Source organism: Stylophora pistillata, chromosome 13, assembly GCF_964205215.1.
Source record: "Stylophora pistillata chromosome 13, jaStyPist1.2, whole genome shotgun sequence".
Classification (NCBI taxonomy): Eukaryota; Metazoa; Cnidaria; class Anthozoa; order Scleractinia; family Pocilloporidae; genus Stylophora; species Stylophora pistillata.
The window spans coordinates 23,965,476-23,984,490 of NC_142531.1; the positions used below are offsets into that span (position 1 = coordinate 23,965,476).

Consider the following 19,015-nt stretch of genomic DNA (forward strand, 5'->3'; position numbering starts at 1 on the left):
GAATATCTACCCATAATTCTATTATAGGACGCAAATTGACGCATTTTAAAAAATTCGTAGCTTCAATTCCATTTGATTTTCCAAAGAACAGACCACCAGAATTTTTTGGGTGACTTCGTGTCTAACCTAAAGATCTAAGTCAGTACAAAAACTTTGAACCTCAAACAGCAAAGGTTTATGGTATTATATGTAATGTTTTAGGGATGAAGTCAGCTGAATTAATTCCTCACAACAAATCCCTGGATTAAGGAATAGACGACAAGTCACAGGACAGTACAATATTCACTACAGGATTTTGGTGGTTTTCGTCGCTTTCGCTCGGTTTGAGGAGCGTTACGTGGCATATTAAAAACCGTCTGCGAAGGAGATAAACCCTACCTCTCATTTAAGATCAAAATTTTTGTACATCATTTTTTTCCATTTTCGTGTTCAGTGTGTCTCCTTCACCTACTCTGCCAAATTTCAGTTTAGACTGAGCATCAGAAATATCTTTTTTCGGGCCGTTAAATTCACGATTTCGCGTCCGCCATTATTTGACCATGTTCCGGAAGTTGATCGTTAGACTTAGAGGAAGTGACGTCAAAGGCTTAACGCGAAAATCTCACATCGCAAAATGTCAAGCAAATTAACATAACAGAGTGCTTTACTCTATTCTTACAATAACTAAACAAAAATGACTGGGCATCGAGGCGTAATTCAAAGCTGAAGTAATCGTGCAGACCATGCTGCAGGTATTTCTCTGCATCGGAGCCTTGCAAATAGATCAGAGCGGGAAAAACGGATGCGATTTGTGCGACCTCGCCGAGTAAACTTCAATCCTACAGAAATATTTGTGATCTATTCTGAACACTTTTCGGAGGACTGTTTCGAGAGATCTGTTTACTTTGAAGGATATAGGGGAAGAATTCTGTCGGGTTCAGTGCCTACCGTTCAAGAAGAGAAGGGACAAGAAAAACCATCCTCAGTGCGATCTCGACGCCGGAAAGCGAAGTCTACGAACCTCCACGGATTTTGTCACCTTTACATATGAGCTGATCAATATCCACCTTTAACAACCCTCTGGCAGAATACCTTACAAAAAGGAAAGTACTCGGTGAACATTGTAAATAAGAATGATAAAATAGCCGAATTGAGGATTGAGATTTCTGACCTCAAAGAGCTCACTTTTATACAAAAGAGATGAAAAATATAATTGTGTGCTCTGATTCTAAAAAAAGCTGGCTTTAATATCAGCGAAAGCAGCACAAACAGCTTAGGACACAGAGCGTAAAACACTTTAAAATGTAGGCTTGCAGCCAAAAAACCGAGAAAATGAAAATTTCTTTAAACTATCAACCATCTGACAGCCAAGTCAGCGTGCTATCAAAGGGTCTAAAATTCATCCCAACGCCAGTGACAAACGAATTTAAAATCAGGCCAACTTTTGCTAGATTTATTCACAAGACGAATGCGCCTCCGTTACACCTTTCACGGACAAAACAAAGAACCACTTCTGTTTCATATCAAACTGAATGCCACCGGTTCAGTCTTCTATCGCCCTTCAGAGCTACTTGGAAAATTGTCATAACGCTACTTACAGACTGCATCTAAGCCAAAAAATACTTTGTAACGAGGTCACGGCTCTAAAAGAGTTGAAACAAACTGCTTTAAACCTCACCGAAGCAACACAACAATAGTCATCATGAATAAAACAGAAAAAACAAAAGAGGCCAAAGTGCAACTCAAAAACAGAGTTCACTTCAAACCTGTCAAAGCACCGATAGTAAAAAAAACACGTAGGAAAGGGTTAATGAGATCATTGACCAAATGCATCGGGAAAAACACATTGATGGCTTAGAAATAGCTTTCACAAACTCCCAATATCCGCTTTCGGATACATAATTAGCCATTGTCGAAAATTATTTTTACTAATCGCCCGATCATTTCTTACAAAAAAGGAAAATCCCTCACGACAAGCAAAAATACCTTTCGAAGGCGATAAAGCGATGCTACCACAAAAGCCACATGGGGAGTCCGTGCCGTTCTGTGTATTATCTTTATTCGCATGGCAAAAATTTATCGTTTGTCGGCGCAAAACTATCCACAGAAGCTTCAGATGATTTCTGTGACAATTCATCGTCTGAAAAAGTCGACATTTCCCGACTGACAACGAAACAGTTCTCAAAAAAATAATATGTGTGATTCTCTGTGCAGCGAACAAAGAGAGTCGTGACAAAGCAAAGCATAAGTTTGTTGAGCCTTTGACGTCATGATGACGTTTTTGCGGGCTCGGCTGGAACATGTTTTCAGCAATGGCGGACGATTTTTGAACGACTTTGATGAGGTAAAAATTGGCCATCGAAGGTTTCTTTTGAGTTTTTAATGGCAGAAAGGGTCTTAACTTGACCCAATTCAACATTGTGTAAACAATTTAGGCCAAAATAAAATAGTCAATTTTCGTCTAAGGGGCACTTTAAGCCCTGGTCAAACGGCGCATGATAGTTAACAACTATTCACCGAAGTGGAGGTGGTTAGTGGTGGATATTTAACGAGCCGCGAAGCGGCCAGGTAAATATCCACCGCTAACCACCGACACTGAAGTGAATAGTTGTTTAAGTATATACTAAAACAGTGAGATAACATACACCACCGTCGTTAATTTGCGGTGATTTCTTCGCTTGTCACTGATGCAAACCGGAACGCCATTTTTTCCCGAGTTACTCGGAGGTAAATAGCAAAGGATATTCGGAGTTTGACTAGTCAATCAGAGCGCGCCTTCAACGCTATCCACTGTTTTAGTATATACTAATTGATGATGGTTGATGATAGTCGATGATAGTTGATGATAGTCAATGATAGTTGATGATAGTTGATGATAGTTGAAGCGCGCGCTTCCGTTTGAACACCAACTATCATGCACTATCATCGATTATGGTTCACCACTAAATTTTCTCCGGTTCTTATTGGTTTAAATCGATCACGTGACGCGATAGTGTTTATCCGTGGAGAGACACTAACAGCCCATAGTGCCCGCCCGCGGAAAATACCCGGATGGATAGTGCCCGTCCGCGGAAAATACCTGGATTGATAGTACTCATCCGTGAAAAGTTTTGAATAGTTTGACGGCCGCGAAGTTAGGCAGATCGGAAAAACAGTGACTTTTCAGTTCTGACAGGTATTAACGTATTATTTAGCCAATGTACGGTTGCATATTATTGACATTTGTGACAAGCTGTAGGCGCGGAAGAAAATTTAGTGGTGAACAATAAAAATAATAGAGTGTTTGTCTCGGAACTATCGGTCTGATAGTTGTTCCTTGGAAATTTGATGTTCTTAAAACTAGCATATTTGTTTTAAGAACATCAAATTTCCGCGGGGCAACTGTCAGCCGATAGTTCCTCGACAGAAACACTATTGTTTAGCTATGACCAAATATCATTCATTTTGAGCTTGTTGAAATTCTTCATGATAGTCGATGATAGTTTCTCTCGTTTGACCACGCGTATGATAGTTCATGATAGTTTTTGGTCAGCTGTTTCTCCGAAAATCGGCGAGCTCGTTTAAAATGGCCGCCAAAAGCTCCTCGCGAGGCTCAGCTTCAGCTTCAGAAATTCGTTTTTATACCCAAGATAATAATGAGAAAGAAAATACTGAAAACCAAGAATCTGGTTTTCAATTTCAACATCCCCCTTTCGTTTCTCCTTTTAATCCATTCCCTTGTCCGTCCTCTCTTCCCCAACGCTCTCCAGATTCATCCTCCGTACATTCCTCCAACAAATCGAGTACTAGTCAGCAAGCTGCCACCCTCTTTCGTCGTGATAAATTCATACACAAGTTTGTTTGTCTCAGGCGAAGCCACGTTAGTATTCACATTTTACGCGGAAAGAGCCTGGAACTAGCTGCTCGCGTGACTTTGCTCGCGCGACTGCCAGTGAACTATCATCAACGTTTTTGGCGATTTGACCATGCGAATGATAGTTGATGATAGTTTGAAGACAATCAACTATCATCGACCATCATGCGCCGTTTGACCGAGGCTTTATCCCATTCAGAACTTCAAACTTTCCTACAAAGGGCCATCTTATCTCCTGCCCAGTTCTCTCACATTTACGCGGAAGCCACAAAACCTTCAGAAGACTTTTTAAAGTTGGTTACAAGTTCAGGAAATGACACAAAAGTACGATTATATAATTTTTAATAGCAAATTTTCATTATAAACTCATGCTATCATTCAAACCCAGCTACTTCCGAACACCAACACGAAGGAATATAAATGTTTTATTACGAGATGACACTTGAAATGCATGGCGGTTACACATTAACACTAATTCGACTATGAAATCGAAAATAAACTCAGAATGCCTAGCTATTGTTCCAACTACATTATGGAACACTTTCCACCTCGTCCACATCCTATGCATTTTACAGTTTTTTCGTCGAGTTCGTCAACACTCCGCGTAATTTCTCGCCTTTCGTTCTTCAAGCTCTGTTCCAGCCTCAAATCAACGTCTTCAAACTCTGCTTCCCCCAAGCTAATGGCTTCTTCAACCGGCGATTCTCCCTGTTTTAATGTGTACGTTTCTTCCACAATTTTATTTTCGAACACAAGCGCGGAAAGTTCGGGTTTGAACGAAGATTTTACGACATCATCATGAACACTATCTCGTGAGTTGACACTCTCATTCGATTTCCGAGTGGCATAGAAATCTTTTCCGAGCGATGATTCAATCACGAACTTCGGCTTGTCGTTCTTTGATTTCGATTTCGTCGATTTCGAAGCTTCTTTAGGTTTCTTCTCGCTTTCAAATGGAGCTGTTCCGAATTTGTCTTTGTTGATGTCCTTTTTGGATGGCTCTTTGATGTTTTCCGCTTCGTGTGGTTTTTCAGCTTCTTTTTCAATTTCCTTCTCAGGTTCTGAAGCAAATCCAGGTTCTTCTGAATCAGGACTTATAACTTTCCGTTGTCGACTACGCGACCGCCTGGCATGCTGGGCGTACTCACCCAATGTGTCAATCGCAGGTCCTTCGTTCTTTGTTCCCTCTTTCTCAGCTCTTTCGTCAACTTGTCTTTCAACAGCTTTTTCAGTTGGCATTAAAATTTTCAAATCTGGTGTCTTGCTCTTGTTTTCTAATGTGACGGCTTCCTTTTCCTTGACTTTAGTTGCTTCTTCTCTGACATCTGTGCCATTTTGAACAACATTTTTTCCAGCTATTAAATCTTTGACACCCACTTCGGCTTTCCCCACATCCACATCTTCTTTCGTTGACGGTTTTTCCGCGATTTTCGACTCCTTTGGTGGCTCATTTACGGTACTGGCTGGTTTAAGAACAATGTCATCGATGTTAACCTTCTCTTTAAAGTTTTTGTTGTCGTCCCTCACAGAGAAAACGTAACTATCATCCAGTTCTAGTTGGTTCTCTGTATTGATGTCGGGAGCATAGCTTTTCAACACTTCACTGATTAAGTCCTCTGCCTCTTTTGAATCCAGCATCTGCAGGTCCGAATCATGCGATGTCTCTTCGAGTTCCTCGATTTCTTTCTCTTGTCTCAAAAATTCCTCGTCCTCTTCCAAATCCGCAGCCGGTACAACCACTTCAATGGGCTCATCGCGAAATATTTGTTCCATTTTTCTCGCCTCGGAGAAAATGTACTTATCCAGGGGCGATTCTGAAGAGAAATTTTCTCGTATTGGAGTACTGGGAGGGGTAGCAGGCTCCTTGTCGAAAGAAGGCTGCTTACCACCAAAAGTTGGTATTCCTGTTCTGGGCAACTGTCCGTTGGGTGAGTTCGCCGGGGACTTTGGCGTGGCTGCATGCTTCGGGAACGAAGGAGTTTTACTCTTAGTTTCCACGGGTGAGGATGCCACTGCAGGTATACCCGTCGGCACGGTCTCTTTCTCTGCGCTTGAGGTTTTACGCGTTAATTTGTCGCCAGCATAACCTGGAATCTTGCTCGACGGTGTCAATTCGCCAGGCTTCGGAATCCCACTTGCCTTCGATGCGATTGGCAGGGAACTTGGTGGAGACTTTGCGGCGGTTTTAGGTTCTGGAATCCTGGACCCTCCAGCTGTAGGGACCTTTGACTCAGGGGTCGCGCTGGACAATGTGGAAGGAAGTGTTGGAGTGCGTGACGAGTTCCCAGGGGGTCCATCTGGTTCCGTAGCTTTGGACCCTCCCACAGTGGAAAGCTTTGATTGCGGTGTTTTAGTTCCAGAGGATGCTGACGGCGATTTAGCAAAGGATGGAATGCGGCTGACCCCCATGGGGATGCCGCTGCCCTGCGAGGAGGAAGATGCATTGGGCATCTTACTTTGAGAACCAGTAGCAGGAGAATGTGTCTCTCCTCCGTTCTGCGACGCCTGCCCTTCATTCTGACTGTCTTTGCGAGTCACGGAAGGTATTCTAGACTTGGGAATACTAGACTTGGAGAAAGACGGAATTTTGCTGACTTGCTTGGCAGGCTCAGGACCATTTGGTATACTGGTAGGATCTTTATTTTCCTTTGCTGAATCAGGTTTATTGTGTGAGGATGCTATGGATGGAGAGATTTTGCTTCCTGCCTTGTCTTTCTGCAAAGCGCTCTCCTTACGTCCTGTTGTGGGTATCTGGGATTTATTTGAGGACGGAATTTTACTCTTCGGAGGAGTGCGTTCCTCAGCGCCATTTTTCTTCGTCATTGAAGGTATGCGAGAAATGTGCGAGTCTGTTTTTTCAGCGCTTCCTGGCGACCGAACAAGCGATGGAATCTTCGACATCTCACTGCTGCTTGCCGAGCGGGAGCGACCACTCTCTATTGAACTCTTAGAAGGAGACTTATTCAACGAGCTTGAAGTTAAACTTCGATTACTAGACGTTTTGCATATATTGCCTCCTGTATCCTCGTGAGTTACAGTTGGCGAGTTAGTTCTCAATTGACCGCGCGGCCGAACAATGTCACTTTTTTCTCTCCTTACACTCGGCGATGCACGATTTTTAGTGACGTCACTGCGTTCACGTTGAAGTCCAGCTGGTGATTGTGAACGCGGGCTCGACGCAATCCCGTTTTCCCGTTTTAGACAAGAGGATGAATTTGATCGCGCGCTAATCGGGAGAGAATTGTTATTATTAGCTGATAATTGGGTTCGACGTGGTCTAACAATATCGCTTTTCTCACGACGAAGGCTACCGTTTTTCAAAGAGTCTTGAGCTGTCTGAGGAGACCTGGAGGGTGGTCCTGGTTTTTTAGGGGCAGAAAAACTGGCGCTGCGTCTCGGCCGTGCACCCTGCTTATCTTGGGCGTTGTCCTGTTTAAAACCGCCCTGGTTTGACTTGGCGACCGGTTTTACGATGCGTGGTTTATTTGTTGCTTGGCAACCGTTGTTGACTTGTATAAAAAGCGGATAGCGGCTTGAAAAATCGTTCGGATCGTGGGAATGCTCGGGTAATGAGCACACACTATCAGCTGTAGTATCAACACAATCACTACCAGATCCGCTGCTTAATTTGGACTCTGATCTATTTAACGTTGTTCCGTTACAGTTCACTCCGTTAAGACGATTTTCACTTTCGCTCTCGCTGCGTTTTCTCTGAGTCTGACTGAAGTCCCCTGACCTACGCCTGAGATAAGGTCTTTTTCTGAGCGCTACATCACTATTGCTTCTTCTGACTTTCTTTGGTTCTGGAACTCTTTTGAGCGGGGCTGGTCTAAATTGAATCTGGGGTACAGGTGATATTCCAAAGCTGGGGCTGGCACCAAAGATGGCGGACGCGTTCCGTGCTCTGCTCGATGGCTCAGGGAGACTGAGAAAACATACAAAGGCAATTAATTTTGTTGGCTGGCAAGAAATAATCATGGACGTTTGCAAGTCGTTCACTTAAAGGATCAGTTAAGCCTCTTTCATTAAATTCCTTTGTTGTTTTATTTCTTTATTTTATCCCAAGCAGTTATGAGTTTATAGATTTCTGATCCTTTGTCATAACAGCTGTTTTCTGATGCTAATAATGGCTTGGAATAAATCTCAGCCAAACAAACAATTTTGCTCCCGAACCTAAACATAGCACGCAAGTTCATTAAAAAATATCACTAAACTAACAATAACACTGAGATAAATATCTCCGATTTTGGGGATAAAAAAAAGAAAACTCAGAGTATATACATCATTATATCGTTCAAGTAAAAGGAGACTCCAAATATAGTCTCTGAAATACAACCACACAGAGGTACAAAGCTTTTCTGTTGATTTTCCAAAGGACTGGAATAAATGCACGCGAAGGGTTTATTTGTTTTGTGCATCGGTGGTTTTCCCTTACAAACAATTATTGTAAAGTTCTGTTGTGTGTTTAGCTATGAATTATGCAAAGAAACAAGAGAACTGGCAAAAATTAGGCGATCAACAATCTAAAAGCGCTCTCAAGCTGTTATGCTTGCTTTAAAAACGTGCCAATCTCATCTGACAACATTTCTTGAAAATTACGTGAAAAGACCATACCAGCGTTTAATCACTGAAAGAGTTTAATTCACTTGAGTAAACTACTGCTTCGTTAAGAAGGCGTAACTTCGATAAAAGTTTTGGAAATAACTCGAAAAAAGTTTTTAAAGAATATCGCTAACAGGCGCTCCTATAGGGCTGGATCTTAATTGATTTGCGGCAATATACCAAAATTGAAACACGTGGAAAAATCCCATAATTACGTTGACAATGGAAGCATGTTGAGCTGGGTAAAAAACAAGAACAATATCCAACAGTGAACAAAGAACGCAGCGGTCTGTATTGGAAGCCACGACAATGATCTAATAATAACTTTGATCGATGATTCTAAAGTAACCTAACAAAATACTAATCCCTGAAATCTATGAAAGAAATTGCATTTGTACATTTGCATAAGCGTGCTGTTTTCTTTGGCGCTGAAACAAAAGCGTTGGTGGTTAAAATCGTTCCGCCTTCAGTCAAACACACGCTTTCTTACTAGAATTTACACAAACTCGCCGACAAAGTCAAAACTCATTTAAGTTGCGTAATAACTGCTTCGTATAAATCTAGAACGAACTTTGCACTAGTTATAAAATTCGTCGAATATTATAATTACAATATCTACGGTAAGCTTGATAAATCAATCGCTTTGTTTTTTTTTATATCAAGAAAACCATAACTTTGGTAAACAAAGTTAACAATTGCTACGAAGAAAAGCTTTTGCATTAAAATTACTTCATCTATTGTCGATGATGAGCTACAATCTTGCTTTCAGCCTGTCTTTTAAATTTATCATGCATCAAAATTAAAATAAAATAAACCATGTTGGTTATATTGATAACGTCTGAAACGCGCTCTAGAAAAGTGGAGCAACTAATTTGTAATGAAAAGGGATAACTCTATTAATCTTCAGCATATTCCATTACCAGCAAAAATTAACTTATAACGTTGATTGAAATTTTCTCTATTCATTGAGAGAGGTGAATAATGTAAACAGTTTAAACCGCATAATAAATCTGTCTTCGTGCCCCCGTAACTTAGCCCCACAATACGATTTTAAACACTATGGTAATTCTTATATTGTAGGGATGGAAACCTTTTTGGCTGTTATCAACGCCTTTAAAATTTATTTAAAAATTCAATCCATTTAAAGCACAAGAACTTTGGCGCATTGATTTCGCCAGCCCAACGGCCTTCTCTCTCAGTATGAAATATAATGTTCTAGCGTTCTAATCTGGAAGAAACAGTGAAACCTTAAGGGAGTTAGGTCAAGAATATCTCTTGTTTTGGAAACAAACACATCTTGTAGAGATACCCTAGCAGTGTTTAAACGCACGAGGATTCCAAGAATAATAACTTAAAAATTGACAGAATTCAGGGCATAGAAGACAGCTGCCGATAAAAAGGCTTTCAAATTCAAAACAAAATTGAAACATCAGCTTCGTCAGTTTCCGTAAATTTTGAAAACCTCTTCTGTCGCCAGTCAAAAATATCAAGTACTATTATTTCTGAATCTCGACTTTTCTTCGAGTCGATTTGACGAAACCTTTATAAAACTATACATAAAATAGAGAGCTATGTAAAGAAATTATCAAAACTGTACATTTTCAAACCGGATATGTGTAAGTCAAACACGCTTCAAAATTCGCCAGCCTGTCGAAATTTCTTTCCAAATATAAACTCTCAAACAAAATTGAAGTTTCTTATTTAACGATCAGAACTGTCAATGATGACCAAAATCTCCCCTCTCGCTCGTGATAATCAGAAGCGCTGAATGTTTTATCATCTGATACTTACGGCTGCGCCAATTTTTCCCAGAAGGACGCCATTTCTCCATGCGACTGTAATTCGCTCGCCCGAGATCGTTCGTACTTTTGACAGGTAAATGACACTCCAGAGCGCCGATCATCGAATATTCTTGCCGTTCATTGCATTCGAAACAACGTTTGTGCCATCACGGACGTACTTTTTAAATTCGTGATATTAAAAGCAAGTAGAGCGGTGGTGACATTCCCTCATTCTGACCATTCTGACGTTTCTCCAATAAATACACATACAACCTCAACCACAATTCAGCGGTCATAGACAAGTTATATAGTATTGGCTTCGAAAAATTTCAGGGCTGCGAAAAAGTCATTTGAATTTCCTTCAAAAATCCACCCTTGCGATTGTCTGGCGGTTTTTTCTAAATATATACAGATGACTGAATCAAAACTGACAAACTGAAGACTTATTTACATTTGTCGATGATTTGACTTGCTGTAAGTACGCCTGGCAACAGAGCCTATCAAAACCCAACAGAAGACAATACTCATATTTTTTGACCATTTGGGTGCGACCGACCATGTGATGCATAATTTATGAGCGCCCAAAATAATAACAGTAATAATTACTGGGTCGCGACGACTGCGAAATTTTCTGAACTAATCATTCGGAAGGGAGGCAGAAAATTTTGTTGTGAGCGTCTAATCGCTATAACAAATTAAATACTGGGTGTTCTCTGCGAAAGATGTCTTACTAGACAGTTTTAGAGTAGGCTTTAATACAAATATCCGTCTGATTGTAATTTTGACAGGTGATGGATTTCACCGATGTTTGATAGAGGGCATATGCTTAAGCTAAAAGTAACATTTTTCACCAGCTCTCAAAAAATGTTTCCACAGTACTTATTTATATAAGAAATTTCGCTTTCGCCTGTGAGTGTATTGGTTTGATTTCACATTAAAGGGATGTCGGCTATTCAAAAAATTTTCACCCACCTAACACAATTTGCATAGGGCATAGAGACATTTGTTACAAACGATTCTACGCAGTTATCCATACATGTGAAAAGGGGAAAAGGATAAGAGATAATCTACGTTTCTTTCTGCCTTGAGGCGGAAAGCGGAAAGTTTCGAAAGCACATTTCGTAACGTTTTATTCGGAACGCCTCCCAGAAATCGCAAATTTCGTCTCGTTATTTTCACTCAACCCCATCTGTAGATCCTTTGTAAACGCACTGACAATGTTTACAAGCATGTGCGTCGAACTCATCTTCGCATCAATGTAAACACAAATTCGATAGCAATTTCCACTCTTTCGATTGCACTTTACAAACGTTTCACAATCTCAAATAATCAGATCTCCCAAACAAAAGAAAAGATTTCACATACGTCACAGAAGCATTCTATCCTAGTCGATTAATGTACCAGCTACATTTCAAGAACTGTTCGAATAACAAACCAAGCTACATTTCCGTTACAAAGACTCACAATAAAATTTGGACGCACTCGAAATCGTTCAACTTGCCAGCGTTTAAGTGCGAGTTAGATGTCATCTGCACACACAGAAAAGGCGTTTAAATCGATTCTACTTAAATTCAAACTATCTAGACGCAAAGAAAACAGAAGTCTGAATGAAGTTTAGAAGTTTACACGCGCCCAAACATTTGGTGTTAAACGAAAGCGGGTGTCACTTACCAATGGCTTATTGTGGAAGCGCTGAACGGTATCCCACGATTTCACACAAAAATTTCGCAGCCGATCTCCGTGACTCAGATCAGGTCGTGAATAACAGCGGGTTCATTGAAAAATTTTGCTGAATACATGCTGACAAAGAGACGGGTTATGCAAATGAGAGGTTTCCGCGACAAATTTTACTTCCACTTTGGCACAGCGGAAGCACCATCACCTAAACGCTGTAAAGCAGCCAATCAGGGATCAGCTTTTCCTGAAGCTGCCTCCCGTCATACGAGTTTCTGTTTGTTATTGTTTGAAGTACAGGAAGTTTGCAATTTAAAAGCTTTTCACGATCAAGCGCATTGTATTCAAGGTACAATATCGCCATTACACAATCTGTTTCATAAAGTTAGTCGCACTTTTTCGCGTGACGTAAGCTACTAATTTACAAAGCATCGTAATAGTGTGAAATTTCTTGCGTTTCCTACACGACGTAGGTATGAGAAACTCTATCCCTGCTTGCCATCCTTCTAAATTTTTTCTCATCCCACTTGAGACTCGAAGCCAACACAGCGGTCTGATAACATCTTCAAAATACTGATATTGTCTACTCCAAACAGATCTTTGACCTGCGTGTCCACGATACAACAGCCTTCCACAATGAGAATCAGTGGCGCGCGGAAAGGGTGCACAGTATAATGATAACGAAGTTTCCATTTCATTTCAGAATAAAAAATCATTTGCAAATTCTAACAGCGCCAAATTTACTGGGAGACCATTTGAACTGGGTACAATCGAAAACAAATATCTTCATAAATGGAGTATACCTTTTACTACAGTTTCAAGTTATTGTTCAGGTTGATTGTGCTCCGAGTCAGTGTTTAAAATTGATACGCAAATGACTCGTGATTTGCGTGGCTCTTAATTATATCTGACTTAAAGAGCCTTTGACACGAATCATGAACGCATCCATCCACCAGAAGCACGTACATCACCGAAACAACTGTAGCAAGCAAGAAAACAATAGCATTAAAAACAACAGCGCCAAAGTTATTTGGAGACCCTTTGAAACTGTGTACAGTCGAAAGTAAACATCTTCAAAAATGGACCATGCCTTTCATTAAAGTTTCAAGTTTTTGTTCAGGTTGGTTGCACTCGACTCTGAATATAAACTCGATATGCAATTGACTTGCGATTTGTGTGGCTCGTAATTGTATTTGACTTAAAGAGCCTCTGGCACGAATCATGAACGCATCAACCAGAAGCACGTACATCAACGAAACAACTGCAGTATGGAAGATAGCAACAGCTTTAAAAATAAAACTTTGATCTCTTAAGAGTTAAAACGCTTTAAAATGCCAAAACATACCGAAACAAGTTTCTATGACAGACGCTAATATTTGGCAAAATATTCCATTTATTTTATTTATACGGCTCCTTCATTTTCTGATTTATTTGCAACACAACAAAAAATACGTCCCAAAACTAGTGAACGACCTTCATTAAACTGAGTCCTCCATTTGAACGCTTTGTTTTTTTTTACAATTTTTCAGTTTTGATAAATTATGAAACATGTACTTTCTCCAAACACCTGATCAAAATGGCGATCCAAATTAAAACATTTGAACTGCTGCCAGTGGCATTTTAGAAAGATTTGAAGCCAAGATTCTCTCTGACTTGCAGTAGACAAGTAACAAAACATCTAGCTGAATATTTCCTCCAGGGGTGGCCGGCAGAGGTTATGCGAGAAACCACATGAGAGTTTCAGTCTGCAACCCATTTGCAGAAATGGCTTGAATAACAGCTACACAGTTAGATCTTTTAATTTCTTTTAGTAAAAATCGTTTTTTGTCTGCAGTTAATTAGATGATTACTTCACTCCTATATAAAATCTGCAAGAGCAACAGAATGTGTCTCACCCCATTCCAGTAAAAAACATACAAAAGCTAACTTTAACCCCACCCCTGAGAGATGACAAGATACTTTTTTTTTTCTCATACACATTTTCAACCAACCACCCCTCTCCTGGGAAAAACAAGAGCCTTTGGACTGAGCGAAAAAAGTGTTGACTGCTCAACCTAGCCAATAAAGTCATCCAATATTCACGAGGGTAAAAAGAAAAAAGAAAAAAATTGTTAATTTGTTTTGAATTTTTGACGGTACGATGGACATGAGAAAAATAAAAACTGTTGTTGTGAATAGACCACTTTCATAAATGGCTGCCGGATTAATATTCTTTTGTTTAAATTTAAGTTAGCCTTTCTGGCCTCGTTCTCTAGTACAAAATTCAAAAGAATACATTATCTCAAGCGAGGCCAGAAAGGCTAATTTCAATTTCAACAAAAGAATATTAATCCGGCAGCCATTTTTGAAAGTGGTCAATATCAACCAAATTTGAGCAGATCAATTCAAGTCTAGACATGCATAGTGTCCGGTGATTTTCATATTTCACTGAAAGCTGCGCGGTCAGCGAGTCTTCATTATTAGTTCAAGCTTACGAACTGAAGATTGCAAAGTGGACAACATACATGAATTAGTCATCAAAATTGGAGAATCGAAAACTTCCAGACTTGCACTCGTGTTTACCCTTCGGCGACTGCACACATGATGTAATGTCTATTTTGTCAAAAAATGTAATGGCGTAAAAAGGTTGTGAGTCATCGAAAACCAAACAAAAAGTGAATGAAATTGATTAGTTACATTACACCTAAGTTATTGCACACAATAAAACTGAACAAGTTGTTTTCTGAAACCGCTGTCAAGACTCTCTGATTCCTAATTTATATTTAGAAAGTTGCATCGATCTTCTTTTTCGATTAGGGATTCATTTCATCACAAATCCGATCTATAAAAAAAAAAAAAACAGAGTTGAATGAAAGTCCCAGTTTTAGCCGAAGAAACGGTTGAAAGTGTATCTGATCATAAAGAGAAGAGCGAAAAACGGGAAAAATGACGAGATATGCGAACGGAACGGCGACGAGATGATAAGATCTAAATACTAGTGGCGATGAATATTTTAAGAGCGATCCTTGACAGCGTTTTCATACACGAAATAAAACAAAACCGCGCCATTCCATTTCGACATTTCAGATGAACAAAAAAAGAAACAGCTTTCTACGTAGACGAAATGTAATAGTTAAAATCTACCGCATTACTCTAACCTTTGTGGTTCCCTTTCACCGAAAGAAGCCAGCATATCACTACAGATGTTTGGGCGAAGAAAAATATAACGTATAGACTGCTGACCAAGTTTTTAACGGAAGTGCGGTCGATATTATCTGCCGTATGCGATATTTTTTTGCCCCCAAACAATAAAACCGCGTCTGTTAGCGAGTGGACCTCTATATAAACTCACGAACTGGATCGGAAGAAAAACACCAAAGTTGCCACATGCTTTACTTTGATCGTCCAAACAATCGGATTTACTGAAATGTGATCTGTCTCATTTTTATTACTCGTCACTTTTATCATAATCTATGGTGTCAAAATTAACACATCCCATATGAGTGTCTCAAGTCCGGAAATTTCCAGACGCATCGAGTAAGGTGGTCGAGGGAAAAATCTACGCTTTGCGCGAGAACTCTGGATTTTTTTATCTTCTTTTAATCCAAAGAAGTTATCATGCTCTATCAAAGCAAACTGTTTCCCTCGAGAAGAAGAGTTTTTCAACGATGAGGAAATGCATGCATCGCATGGCTGCAATTTTGAATGCCAAAGATGCCACTCGTTTTCATATCCCAGATAAACTGAGAGGTTTGAAATCGGACGGAAAGGTCCAGTCACCTCGATTTAACCCTTGGCTACATATCGCTTAAAGCATGGGAAGGAGAGAGAGAGCGGATGGCTTTATCTAACCCATGTACCAAACGTCCGTTTTAAAGGAATAAGATAATGGATTTAGTGAATTCTTGGTGAACTCAGCACCTGTTTTCTTCTTCCAGCCGGGGTTTAGCACTTTAAAATAGCTCCAAGGTTGAAGTAAGTTAAGAATTTCAAACACGAGCGCAGTATTCAGTTGTTTTAGAATCTTACATCTCGTGATCTTGTGAAGTGAAATAAACAAGGCTTGACTTTGAGTAATTTTTAAAAAGGGCTGAGCGCAAAACTTGTGATCGGCTTTGAAGAAATCCCATTATTTTAAAGTAGTCATTTGATATGTATGGTCTGTGGTCATGGGCGTAAAAATCATACGAACACAGACCACGCGAAAACGGAGAACGCCCTTAAATTCCTTCACTTAGCTCAAAAGTTATTTTATAAGCTGCGCATCATCGTATCATATACAGCTGGCCTTTCAGAAAACCATCTTAAACAAAATTATTAACACAGGAATCGCTTTAACTTTGATAAAATCTTTTCTACATCAAAATCGACACCGATTTTGACACCTCTACCGAGCAAACCAACCCTGAACACTCATCTTTAAAGGCTAAAGTCCTTGAGCTCATAAAGCGTGGATGGTGAAATCCCGCTCTGATTTGCCAAATTATTACTCTTCTTGTTGTTTCTTTTTCCATTGCATTTGTCCAGCTAGGTTCCACATATAAACCCTGCTTGATTTTTAAGGACCTCGCCTAATCTCAAACGAAAAGGAAAATTAATTAAACTTGTCCATGTCGTTTACGTATATTTCCATGACAATAAACCACAATTTTCTTCCGCGTGAACACGATGAAAAGTCCAGATATGATGGGTGTACGTGATCGAGTTCAATCCCTATTTTCAATAGATTATAATCCACTCAAATTTCATCTTTAATCAGCGCTACTTACATTGAATGTTTTAAGAGGAACAGAAAATGATATGAAATTCTCTGAAATTGAGTATGAATTATGTCTATTGAATATCGAGCCTCCTCGACGACAAATTCTCAAAAACTGAATAACTGCCTAATAGACTAAATTGTCGGCGTGAAATTTAGTTTTAAAAATTAAAGCCATTCATTATTCATGTTTGAATGCATCTAAGTTTTCCTTTCCTTCGATGCTTAGCAACATGACTAACAGATCCCACATCATTAATATAATATCTCACGTTCGAATTCACATTCACGTAGATTAATCAAAGCTTGGATATTAAGAATGTCCTAATTCTCCGATAAACAAAAAGGTGATCCGACCTAATCTAAATATCTTCCTAAACGTGATTTGCAACAGTTAGTAAACTTAAGCTGGAGCCTTTCAGAAAAGTTTGAGGGATATCTATTGTTCTATTTTGTTGAATAAAATTGCCGTGGAGATTAGTATTGACGATAATGAAACAAGAGATTTTGAATTGGAACAATGTGGTAGTAAAAACAAATATGTCAAAAAATGCAATAAAAATTTTTTACTGAGAACGCGTAAGAAGTCAACAAATTTACTATAGAACTAAGTTGTAAGGATTCTCCACAGTATGAAATTATCTTTTATACTTCCTTGCTTACTATGAAACCATAAACAATTTAGCGATTGTTTTCAATTAAGAGATGATGTCACCATGCCTTTATTTTCTTTCGTTTCAGTTTCCGAGTTCACTTTGCCATTTTTCAGGGCACTCAAAGAAAAATTTCGACTACTGCTATGGCAATTGATGGTTTCAGTGGGAACGTTATCATAAGTGAACATTCTTGTTATTTTAGTTGCAACTGAAAATATTTATATCGAAAATAAAGTCTAGTTTTGTTTAAACAGATGTCATTCAGGTTGGAATTTGGAACAAATTTCAGAAGTTCGCAATAACAAACTGACAGCTTTTGTCGTAAAATATCAACTGGATAAGCGTGACTTCGAAGAAGTAAATATTTTTAAAAAATTGAAGGTTCAAATACGAGCTAAGGAAACTAATACAACAGCTTATTCTGTCGATAGTCTAACTTTAGTCAAACACGCATCTTGCGATCTTCATTATATTGTTACTCAAACTGTTACATATAAATGATTTAGAGCGAATCAAAGGTCTTCCCGTTATGTTTCGAATCTACAGGCACAAAATGTTTAAAGGAATAGTATTTTTCTACAAGTCGTGTAATTGTTGTACATAATATGCAGCGGTTTACTCGCTCGAAACCGATGTTGACTATCTTACTTGAATCTAAATATGGAGCACGAATGGGGTTTGACAAAATTACCGATATATCCAGTCCCCGCCGACTTTCAAATCTACTGGGAGCGACGAACACTGTTTTCTATGTTTTCAAACTAGCGTGTGACAAATTTTGTAATTATCAGTCATAATTTTGCTCGAAAGTTCATGATATTTATCACAGATTTATAAAAATCTAATTTTTCTTTATTACCAGGCAACAGATCGAAAAATAACATTACAAATGCTTGATGGTTTCTTGTTTAGTTCCAGACTAGCTTTTAAGAAAAGGATGTATTTAAAAGCGTTCGTTGTTCTGCTCATTGTCTCGTTAGCCTTAAAAAATCGTAGAATGAAAGTAGATGATGGAGATGTTGGTCTTCAAAGCCTTTGATACGTAGAGATTTTGACAAGTACTTCGGTGAAAACATAAAGACTTTTTGTATGACACTTAAAACTACTTTGAAAATATATTTTTGATGGGTTCAGTTAGCGTAAAAAGCGAAGAGAAGCAGTTTTAAATACAAATGTTCTCTAACACCTGCCACTTTCGAATCATTCATCATTCCCGCGAAAAATGAAAACATTCGAACACACACCCTATTTCAATCCCAGGTTTCGTTACAGCTTGACATGACAAAAAAATACTTGAAGAAACCTGTACTATCATAACTTGTACTTACAGAGATGGATCTTTGCGATCAGTTTGCTCCCGAGGCAAATCCAAAATCCTGCAAATGGAAGAGGTTTGAAGATGTGAACTGCGCGAGTAACATTAAACAATACGCCACTCCCAATCCACCAATGGCGATTATGTATTCGAATCAAGCCAATAAAGTTTATGTTTACCTCTTGCGTTCTTTAAGCCGTAAGCCTTCCATAATGTTCTAGACGCTTCGCGAAGGAACGCCGGTTTCTTCCAGTACCCTATGAAATTCTTCGTCATGCGGAAACCGAAAAATAAAAGTTATCTCGATCCTATTGCTGTTTACGGCGAAAAATTCTGACGAGCAATGAACTTAGATGACTTTCGGTAGACGAACAGGTGAAAGAAAAAACACCAACAAAATTTATGCCAAATCCCTCC

The 19,015-nt window shown here is 39.3% G+C and overlaps 1 protein-coding gene across 3 annotated transcripts; it reads right to left on the bottom strand.

Annotated features, from left to right (window-relative positions):
• Positions 1-4,157: 4,157 nt before the first annotated feature.
• On the bottom strand, positions 4,158-18,954 carry LOC111324591 (uncharacterized). Of its 3 annotated transcripts, XM_022928189.2 has the most exons (3): positions 18,778-18,954; positions 18,612-18,659; positions 4,158-7,757 (listed from the first exon to the last, which is right to left on the bottom strand). In XM_022928189.2, exons 1-3 carry the CDS (start codon positions 18,807-18,809, stop codon positions 4,358-4,360), a joined length of 3,480 nt encoding a protein of 1,159 aa, XP_022783924.2. In that variant the 5' UTR covers positions 18,810-18,954; the 3' UTR covers positions 4,158-4,357. The 3 variants fall into 3 exon arrangements, with proteins under 3 accessions (XP_022783924.2, XP_088599613.1, XP_088599614.1); XM_088743487.1 differs by lacking the exons at positions 18,612-18,659; positions 18,778-18,954 and adding an exon at positions 15,027-15,234; XM_088743488.1 differs by lacking the exons at positions 18,612-18,659; positions 18,778-18,954 and adding an exon at positions 10,226-10,632.
• Positions 18,955-19,015: the final 61 nt, after the last annotated feature.

Excerpts from the sequence above, each read along its gene's own strand:
- LOC111324591 (XM_022928189.2), bottom strand. The coding sequence starts at position 18,809 with ATGGAAGGCTTACGGCTTAAAGAACGCAAGAG. Across the intron at positions 18,660-18,777 it reads CGGCTTAAAGAACGCAAGAG|GATTTTGGATTTGCCTCGGG; the intron begins GTAAACATAAAC and ends TTCCATTTGCAG. Across the intron at positions 7,758-18,611 it reads GATCGCAAAGATCCATCTCT|TCTCCCTGAGCCATCGAGCA; the intron begins GTAAGTACAAGT and ends ATGTTTTCTCAG.